At 41.3% G+C, this 10,916-nt stretch overlaps 1 protein-coding gene across 3 annotated transcripts in view; it reads right to left on the reverse strand.

Annotated features, from left to right (window-relative positions):
• Positions 1 to 9,645, reverse strand: part of Lrig2 (leucine rich repeats and immunoglobulin like domains 2) — a 52,305-nt gene extending 42,660 nt beyond the window's left edge. For 2 of the 3 annotated variants that reach the window (XR_003709779.1, XM_028755651.1), the window contains exon 1: positions 9,200 to 9,645. Coding sequence is in view for 2 of the 3 variants with exons in the window: in XM_028755651.1 (XP_028611484.1) it covers positions 9,200 to 9,441 (242 nt within the window). In the remaining variant the exon portion in view is untranslated. The remainder of the gene's footprint in view (positions 1 to 9,199) is intronic. The other variant, XM_028755653.1, reaches the window with a different exon arrangement.
• Between the last annotated feature and the right edge of the window lie 1,271 nt (positions 9,646 to 10,916).

Genomic DNA, 10,916 nt, shown 5'->3' on the forward strand with positions numbered 1-10,916 from the left:
CAAACTATTAGGTCTACCTCTTCTGCACAGTAGGTTCCAGGCCAGCTAGGGTTACATAGAGAGATGCAATCTCAAGACAAAAAACACAGTCTGGAGAAATGGTTCAACCATTAAGAGAACCTGATGGTCTCACAGAGGACCCAGGTTCAGTACCATGTAAGTACAATTTGAGGTTCAGTACCCAGGTTCAGTACCATGCACAGTGCTGCTCTCCAGACAAAACTCTCTGGTCTCCTTTGTACTGTTTCTGACACAGTGTTGCTATATGCAAATGTAACGTCCACTGCAGGCTCATTCGGCTGAACACATTTCCCAGCTGGTGAAGCTGTTTGAGGAAGCTGTGCAGTAGCAGGACCAAAGGAGACCTGGAGGGCAGGACTTGATAATGGGTAAGCTCTGTTTCCTGAGTATCAATGGCACATAACCAACTACCTCACACTGCCACTGCCACAGTCCAAACTGCTCCCAACACCACTGTTCCCTTCCATGAAAGACTATACTCACACCTTTGATCCTAGCACTCGGGGTAGCAGCAGCAAATGGATCTCTGTGAATTTGAGGCCAAGCAAGTCTACAAAGTGAGTTCTAGGACAGCCAGGGCTACACACTGAAACCCTGTCCAAAAAAAAAAAGAGCCAAAATAGCGCTTTCATAACTCTTTTCCCACTAAGTTGCTTCTGTAAGGCTATAATGTTATATAACAGTGGTTCTAAACCTGTCGGAAAATACAAATATTTACATTACAATTCATAACAGTAGAAAAATTACAGTTATGAAGTGGCAACAAAAATAATTTTTATAGTTAGGGATCACCACAACATGAGAAACTGTATTAAAGGATCACACATTGGGAAAGTTGAGAACCACTGCTTTCTCAGAATGTCCTTTATAAGGATCCAAAAAGTAGGATGATAGGGACACTCATTTCAAACATAAGGGGCACGTTTTTGCTTTTCTACTACTGGATATTATTACTGAGATTTTGTGGTCCTGGGAAGTAAGCACAGTCCCAGTGAGCTACATCTCCAGCCCTCTTTTTCTTTTTCATCTGAAAAAGCGTCTCACTCTACTGTCAGGCAGCCTTTCAACTTGCGATCTTGCTCCCTCAGCCTCCTGAGTAGCTAGCTGGATTACAAGCCTACCTGTCTACACCGCTTTCCTTAGGTTCTTAACCACTTAAAGCACTGCTTCTTGGGACTATCACAACAATACAGGAAACAAGAACCTAGCCTTTGCATAGCCAGTTCAGGAAGCACAGACAAATCACTTAACCTCTCTATACTTTACTTCAGTCTCTTCTAATATAAATTGTGAATACCAGCACCAACTTTATAGGTCTGCTTTAAATATATAAATAAAATAATTAACACAGAAGTCAATGTATAAAGGTATCTGAAATAGAACAATGGTCCAACACCATCTCTTTTAAGCATTTATCTATTGAACATGCAGGCATAATCCATTTCCCAAGGCAAAACCTTAGTTGATGGATATTTGTGGTTGTCAACTTAACTACATCTGGAATTAGCCAAAATCTAAATACCTATGAGGTATTTTTCTTCATTGGATCATTCAAGGGGAGGACATACTTAAATCTGGGCCACCCCTTCTAGCAGCAGCCTATAAAGGACATGAGAGAAGGAAGCTCTTGTTTTCTGGCCACTGCCCTCACTCTTGTGGCAAGCCCATTCCTTCAGTGGTAGCATGAGAGCTTATTTCTTTGGAATTCTGGTGTATACTGAAGATATGTTCAGCTTCATGGACTGAGACAACCCCTTGTTGGACTAGCCAGACTGTAGCCTGAAAGCCATTATTATCTAATAAATGATGTGTGTGTGCATGCACGTACGCACACGTGTGTAACTGACTAATACAACTACTCCCCCATCTCCCTGCATTACAGGGATTGAACCTCAGGCCTTACACCTGTTAGGTAAGCATTTTTACCACTCAGCTGTATAACTGTCTAGCCCTCTAGTTAGTTAGTTAGTTAATTAGTTAGTTAGTTAGTTTAGTTAGTTTAGTTTACTTTTTAGTTAATCAGTTGGCTCTAGGATTATAAGTACATACTACTTATGTACTTGCAGAGGACCTGAGCTCAGTTCCCAGAGCTCACATTTTACAGCTCACACTTGCCTGTAACTCTAACTCCAGGGGATCCAACGGCTTCTTCTGGACCCCAAGAGCACCTGCACTCACATACGCATGCCCCACATATACATACATAATTAAAACAAATTCATAAATAAAGCTTAGGTGTTGGATCTCCTGGAACTAGAGTTACAGACTGTTATAAGTTGCCGTGTGGGTGCTAAGAACTAGATCCATCTCTTCTGTAAGAACAGCAAATGCTCTTAATCTCTGAGCCATCTCTCCAGCCCTGTCTTTTCACTTTTATTTTAAGACAGAATCTCACTAAATTGCTTGGATTGGCCTTGAACTTGCAATTCTCCTCACTCAGCCTCTGGAATAACTGGGACTTATCATGTACCACCAGTCCAAGCTCCCTACATTAAAATTTTAAAACTATAATCTTAAAAATTGATTCTGAACTCTAACTCCACGAGAAAGATAGCAATAAGATGGATACATTACCAAAAACCTGGTCAACATGCTGGGGTACACACCAATATTATGCTACTTGATATTCCAGAATCATGCATTAACATAACTTCTAAGAATCTATTCTACATATGTAGTCATATAACTTTGGAAAACTACTTACCACGGAGTTATTGTACAAAAAAAATCTTAAAATCGATATGCTATCAAGATAAGTTAAATAACTTAAGTTCCATCCTACAGTTTTCTGCAACCAGCTAAAACATACATACACATATTTATACAATCTATACAGTGGCTTCATTTGTGTTTTCAAAAGAAAGGAAAAAGACACATGTGTATGATGCCTATCTATCAAACAACAGTGGCTTTTCTTAAGTGTGACAAAAGAATTTTTACTTTTCCATCTTAAATGTCTCCATTCTACTTTAATATCTAATCATAGAGAAAAAAAACTGTCTAAAACCTCATCCTACCTGGAGCCTAAGTACCTGTGAGTGCTGAGCTGTGGCGAATAGTCTCTCAACCTCTCCGCTCCCACAAGGCCATCCATCCAAGGCTCCAAGAATATCTCCAAGGAGGAGGCAGAAAGAATGTAAGAGCGGGTGGACAGAGAGGAGAACTGCAAAATGCTGACTTCCAGACATGATATGGCTATTACACTCATGAACTTGCAACTGCACAAGATTGAGCCAGCCAAAATTCCAGCATAAATGGGGAGGAGCACCCCTGCCCCATGCCCCACACTTGGCCGAGGAGCTATTGCTAACCTATGACTGAAGGGGGAGAGCCATACACATAATTTAAACTAATAAACTAAATCTTTAAAAATAAAATAACAGGCTAGGTGTAGTGATACACCTGTAATCCCAGCACTCAGAGATAAAGGCAGGAAGACAGTAAAATAGAGGCCAGCCTAGACAATACAAAGCAAGATTCCCTCTCTCAAAAAAAAAAAAAAAAAAAAAAAAGGAAAATGTCTGGAAATAATGTTGATTATATCTAATACTATAAAGGAAGATTGGGTATTTTCCATTATTTGTGAGCATTTTTGAGAATCAACTGAATTCATGTCTTTTTATCAGACTATTTATAATAACTAAGTTAAGACTCTAAAATGCAAAATGGACATTAAAAACAAGCTATCTTAGCTGGGGGTAGCAGGTGGATGCAAGTGGGATCTCTGTGAGTTCCAGGCCAACCAGAGTGCCCTAGGGAGAAACAAACAAGCAACACCAAAAAAGCTATCTTAACCATTTAAAACATTGTTTTAAGGGCTGGTAAGAAGGCTCGATGGGTAAAAGCTCTTGTTGTACAGCCTAAGTTTGACCTTTAGAACCCAAAGTAGACGAGAACAGACTCCACTAAGATGTTCTCTGACCACAAAGGCACACCAAACTTTGTTATTTTGTTTTATTTTATTTTTTTTAGAGGGGAAAGGAAGAGACTTTATTTTTAGACTATTTTCTGCTGATTAGGGAAAGATTTGTTTATTTTATGTATATGAGTACACTGTGGCTGTCTTCAGACACACACATTGGATCCAATTACAGGTGGTTATGAGCCATCATGTGGTTGCTGGGAATTGAACTCAGGACCTCTGGGAGAGCAGTCCGTGCTCTTAACCACTGAGCTCTCTCCAGTCCTAACTTATTTATTTTAATTTAAATAAATAACATGCACTGAAGACCTAGTTGTAAAGCGTATCGATTGCTTTCTCATCACTAAAATAACAACGCATCATTTCTCTATAACAAACATAGGTTTTGTTTTTTTATTATTATTTTGTAGGAAGAATTTAAATTATCTCTTAACTACTGAGCCATCTCTCCAGACCTCTCCATCTTACTTTTTAAGACAGGGTCTATAAATGAACCTGCAGTTCACCATTTAACCTAGACTGGCTGGCTATCATGCTGTGGGATCCACCAGTATCCTCCAATACACTGGTGTTACAGGCATGCACAGCCATGTTCACCTGTCACATGACTGCTGGGGATTTGACTTTAACCCAGGTCACCTTGCTTTCTTTCTCAGCAAGCACTCTTACCCACTAAGCCCACCTTCCTAGCCTTTCAATGGTAACATCAGTTAGCCCAGCACCAGATTTAACAGCTTCCCAGAGAGAGACTCTTTTTTTACTTTGTTTTAATTTATTTATTTATTTATTTTTATTTTTTGGTTTTTCAAGACAGGGTCTTTCTGTGTATCCTTGGCAGTCCTAGAACTCCTCTGTAAACCAGGCTGGCCTTGAACACAGAGATTCACCTGCCTCTGCCTCCCAAGTGCTAGGATTAAAGGTATGTGCCTTTAGGGCTAGAAAGATGGCTCAGTGGTTAAGAGCACTGACTGCACTTCCAGAGGTCCTGAGTCCAAATCCCAGCAACCACATAGTGGCTCACAACCATCTGTAATGAGATCTGATGCCCTCTTCTGGTGTGTCTGAAGACAGCTACTGTGTATTCATATATAATAAATAAATTAAAAAAAAAAAAAAAAAGGTATGTGCCTTTAATATCGAATGGCTTCCAAAGAAAGACTCTTATGCTCGGCGGGATTATCTATACTTTTGCCAATGAAACTTGCTAAGATTTAAATTATATGAGTAAGCTGTGATAGTATTTTAAAACAAATATTAAAAACAAAATAAGGGAAACCTGAAAGAAATAGCATTTAGTTTCCAATTATTATGGTGCAGTTTCTGCTGTTAAACTGTTTATTGCTTAATTTTAAAACTGCTCCTGCCAACTGTTATTTACAAATAACAGAATTACAGTCCTTTCTTTTTTTTTTTTTCTTGGCGGGGGGAGGGAGGACAACAGAAGCAGAAGCACATTCCTTAAAAAAAAAAAAAAAGTAAAGTTTACCTCGGGAGGCAGATACAGGGAGATCTCTGTAAATTCAAGGACTACCTGCTCTATAAATCAAGTCAAGGATAGCCAGGGCTGCACAGAACAACCCTGTCTCAACAAAACAAAAACAAAGCAGAAAAAAATTCTTCTGGAGATTGTCCTAATGCAAATGTAGTAATTTGGTTGGAGTAAAATTATTTAAATAGCTTTGATTTTATCAAGTGAACATCCTAACATTTTTCATGACTAGAGTAATAGAGAATTAGTTGAGTCATCTACTTTGGCACATAAAAAGAAAATATAAGAACACATTAAAAGACCTTCTTAGAAACATTTTTGCTAAGCTTTTAATATGCTCTTTCTCCATTGGTTAAATGCCAGTTTCTCATTTGGCTTAGAACACCCTTTAAAGAATAAAGCAGGGCTAGGAAGATGGTTCTACAGTTAAAAGCACTTGGCAAGTTCAGGTCCCCAGAACTCACATAAACATTGGGTGGGTACAGTGGCCCACCTGTAATCCCAGTCTCCAAGGACAGAGTCAGGGGTTCCCCCAGCAAGCTAGCTAGCACAACCAGATCTTAGTTTAACTGAGAGTTTCTGTCTTGAAATAACATGAAAGGACAATCTCAAAATCTCATAATACATTGCTTCCCTACAAAAATTTAGAACTATAAGATCGGAGTGGATAGACGGTCGGCACCTAAGAGCACATAGTGCTCTCCCAGAGACCTGAGTTTAATTCCTAGCAGCGCACAATGTCCTACTTCATAGAACCTGATACCTCTTGCCTCCAGGCACTTGTATGTACACAGACAGACTGACAGAGAGAGAAACACACATTAAAAATAAACATTTATCCACTTTAAAAGGCTATTTACTAAGATGAGAAAAATGTATTTTCAAGCATTAGAAAACTATGTGATTATCCCTCACCCACCCTCCTTGGTTTTTTGAGACAGGGTTTCTCTGTATAGTCCTGGCCTCAGATCCCCACAACTAGAGTTACAGATGGTTGTGAGCTGCCTGAGTTGAACACCTACCTGCTACAAGAGCAGCTAGTGCTTTTAACTGCTGAGCCTTTTCTCCAGTTCCCTACAAAGTATTTTTAATAAAAATGAATCTGTAGGTCTTTCAATCTGTAGAACAGAATTTTGAAGAATTAAACAAGATACAGATCTCCTAAATTGGCATTTGAGAAGCAATGACAACTTGGGCTGGGGTCAGAGCTTAGAGGACTTGCCTAGCAGGCACAAGGCCCTAGCAGTCTATAGCTACTTTGGCTAAGTGTTTCTCCATTAACACTAGATATTAGAATAACTAGGACGGATTTAAAAATATAGGTCGAATATACATAACCAGAAAATCCAAAATCCTCCAAAGTCCAATACTTTTAAGTATCAACATTATGACACAAATCAAAAATTACAGACACACTAGTGTCCAATGTGGTTCATTCACAGAATGATCTCAGCACTCAGGAGGCAAAATTAGGAAAAAATAGGAATTTAAAGACAATCTGGACTACTTAGAAAGGCCTTGTCTCAAACAACAACAACAAAAAAAATGTTTCCTTTTCCATCTAGCTGTGAGCAAGCCACTGCATGCTCCTTCTGCAGTGAAGTCTTCCTTTCTATAATAGACTGCATCTCTTAGAACATAAGCCAAAACTCCTCCCTTGAGTTGATGTGTGTCAGATAATTGGTCATAGCAACAAGAAAAACAGTGATGGTGCAAGCCTTTGATCTCAGCACTCAGGAGGCAGAGGCTGGCTGATCTCTGAATTGGAGGCCAGCCTGGTCTACAGAGTGAGTTCCAGGACTATACAGAGAAACCCTATCTAGAAAAAACAAAAGAAAAAAGAAAAGTAACTAATATAAAAATTCCACATTAAGAAGTGAGGCTGTTGTTGCAATATACTGATCATATTGTTCTGTGGACCTTAGAACTGGTTTGCAAGAGGAATTGTAAGCTATGGGTTAGAAAACCCCTAGAAAGTTAAGAGGTTAGTGAACCATGCATTGATGCCAAAATGCTGATAAAAGTATAAGCAGTAGACACTATGCTCATTTGGCTTCAGGGAACAAGGATTCTATAGGCAATCAAACTAGAGCCCATTCACATTACACTCTGACAAAGAACATGGCTGCACTCTACCTGTGGTTTGAAATTTTTAGTAAAGCTATATTCAAAATAATTGAGTATAAGGGAATTGTTCTCCAAGGCATTTCACTTCAACTAAGAATGTCAATTTCATTTTAATTTCAATTTTCTGAATGCAAGTTGGGAATGGTGGGCAGCAGTCAGTAAACAGAGACAGGATAGACAGTTGGAGGTCATCCTGAGCTACCTCCTCTCAAAACACAAAAGGAAAAAGATGAAAAAACTGGCAATTTGCATCTTTGGTAACATTACTTCTAATTACTACATACTTACTAATGACTTTTTAAAATTCTTTTCCAGCACTAGTGTTCAAACTCAGTTTCATGAATACTAAACAAGCATGCTCAGCAAGTCTCAATGAAAGGTCTCCAAAAGCAGGCCATGTTTATTTCAACTAGTTACATTAAGTCATATTGTGTGTTTAAACCTATGTCAGATTCAGTCTATCACAATCAGGTAGCTGTCTCATCAATTTCTTCAAAAAAGGCACCTACTGTATAAAGAAGATGCTGTGCTTGGTTTAATTCAGACTACATGATAATACTAAAGTCTGAGTCAAATCAGAATAAGCTACAGATATAACCACCACAAAATGACAAAAGCTGTATTACTACATTGCAATTCTATATTAACTGTAGCAGTTGCTAATTTTCTCAATGAATATAGGAAATAGCTTCTTTCCTCTTTATGCTAACCTACAAATACGTTCTGCAAATGTATACTTAACCTCTACAACACAGATGTTCTATCTGTATTCTATTTCCAATGAGAACCTAACCAGTCTTCGTATTTTAATTATATCACAAAACTATTTTTAGTGATAACTCTTTTTCAGAGGTAACTCTAGAAGTCAATAAGCATGTTGATCAGTTAGTGGCAGAGACATAACTGTATGTTGGTGACTAAGAAGTCTCATAATTGCAGTATTTAATACCTACTGTTGTATTTAATACCTACTGACTCAGACCAATGAGCTCTCCAAGTGCCACTAGCTAATACAAGTTTGTCAGGATTTAAAGTCAGAGGTGGACGTCAGAATCCATTGCACTACCCTGGACTCTCATACATAAACAAAGAGATCTAATATGAAGGACCTTTGACTCAAAGCAACATAGTGAAAACAAAGTATCGTGATTTGGGAAGAAAAAAATCCCTTCTTTAAACTGATTACAAAAGAATACTGCTCTTACAAAAATATTAGGGATCGATCAGCAATGATCTTCCTTATGCATTCTGAGGTTTCCAACCCTATCAAGAACTCAAGTTTCAGAACTTAAACATACAATGAGCCGATAGGAGAACTGGGGACAAAAGGGAGCTCCTGTATCTTTGGGAGAGATCCTGTTTGCATCACGTGCCCAAGGACCAATCAAGCTGGAATACAAAAATGATGCAGCCCAAAGAGGGCTTCGCACTGGGACCCGACCCACAGCCATCCAGAGTCTCAGCTGGACCCGTGAGTCCAACACTAAACATCTCCAGCCCAAAACATCACAGATCCCCTAGGACTCCAGATCTTAACCCTGATTTTCCCACGAGTACCAGGAAACCCAAAGTTCACAATCTCAATAGAACAGCTCCCTTCCGAACTCGCTGGCAACCGCGCCCTCGGGCCCTCTACTTACAGGCCGGAGATGTCGGGGGGCAGTGGGCCCCACAGTGCCCTCCAGCTGGGCGCGGGCAGCTTCCTGCGACTGCAGTCCAGCAGAGGAAGGCGGCAGGCACAGGGCGCCGGGCACAGGCCGGCCCAGGCAGCGGGCAGCAGCAGCAGCAGCAGCGCCTGCGCAAGGATGAGCAACCGTGCGAGGGGTCCCAAGCCATAGCCCAGGCGCCGCTGCTCCCAGACGCCGCGGGGCGCGGCCGCCATCTTCCCCCGGCCCGGACCCGCTCGAGGACAGCAGCTAGCTCAGAGTTAGCTGAGGAGATGCCCCGAGGCTGAACCGCTACCCGGAGCCCAGGCCGTCACCTGTCCCCTCTCAGAGCAGGCGAGAGAAGGAAACGACGCGACCGCAGGGGAGGGGGCGGTGGTCGGGGGCGTAGAGCAGAAACCCTGACAGACACCGCTCGTCCGCCCCGCCCCGCGACGCAACGTCCTCACGCTCCAAAACCAGCCAATCGGAGCCCCAGGATGAGGTTGCGTCGGAAATTGGTTCCTGAGAGGGGCGAGGCCTAAGATAGCCCGGCCCCCTAGGAGGCGCGCATTAAAGTGGCCCTTTCTCCTTTCTCCTTTCTCCGAGCGTCTTCTGCAGTTCTGCAACCGCTTGTGGGCGCACTAGGTCCTTAAAATAGATTGGCAGAGCTAAACTCAGAGCACCAAATCCTCACTGCGGTTGATCTGCTGTATAGTAGAGAAGGACCTATTCTGTAGGCTTCAGGAGAAGGGAATGATGTAAGGGTTGCCTTCCAAGCCGCAGCCGCAAATGAGTGCGGAATCCAAGCCAAACTTCGATGACATCGGCCTCTGGAGCCTAACTTGGGCGACCTCTGAGGCACGTACTCCCTACCCTGAAGAAATGTGGCAGCTGGTACGCAGCACGCTGTCACTGTGAAAGGACTTCAAGTTCCCACTGGCAGAGGCACTATTTAGTTATCAGTACACCTCCAGCTTCTACTGTAGCCTGGAGTTCAATAATTGTCTCTACGGAAAATTCTTTCCTCAGTTTGGGAAAATATTGTTTCATCTTCAGAAAAACAAATGGGACTAATAGATAAAGGGTTGGTTTGGGGATGTGGGTTTTCTGGTTTCTGTTCGTGGTTTTTGAACAATCAACAAAGTGAAGGCTGGAAGGAAATTATTCTGAAGTAAAGACTTATTAGGAACAGCGGAATCTAGCTACCTTGTGCTTTCTCCACTGTGTGTTATCTACGAAGTAAGTAAGACTGAAAATATCAGTAATGGCTCACTGACGTGTAGTATGTTTATACTTGCAAAGACTTTGCAAGCCAGGTATGGACCTGCATGCCTGCAATCCCTGCACTCTTTGGAAGTTTGAGGCAGGGGAATCCAAGTCCCAGTTCAGTCTCAACTGCATAGTTATACTTTGTATCGAGGAGGAGAAAAGAAAAACAGGGTGGGCAAGATACTTCAGCAATAATAGTCTTGCCACCAAGTATATCAATCTGAGTTGGATCCACAGACCCCACATAGTGGAATGAGACAACTGACTCCTGCAAGTCCCTATCCTCTAATCTCCATATGCACACTGTGGCACTTACACACACACCATTTCCATCCATGTCATACCTTTGGAATAAAATTACTTTTCTGACTGTCCTCATGTGTTTGTCTACTGCATAGGACTTTTAGAAAGCAGTCTCCCTTCAGCCTCTTCTCCCTTCTCA

This window comes from Grammomys surdaster, unplaced genomic scaffold (assembly GCF_004785775.1).
Source record: "Grammomys surdaster isolate TR1022 unplaced genomic scaffold, NIH_TR_1.0 126071, whole genome shotgun sequence".
Classification (NCBI taxonomy): domain Eukaryota; kingdom Metazoa; phylum Chordata; class Mammalia; order Rodentia; family Muridae; genus Grammomys; species Grammomys surdaster.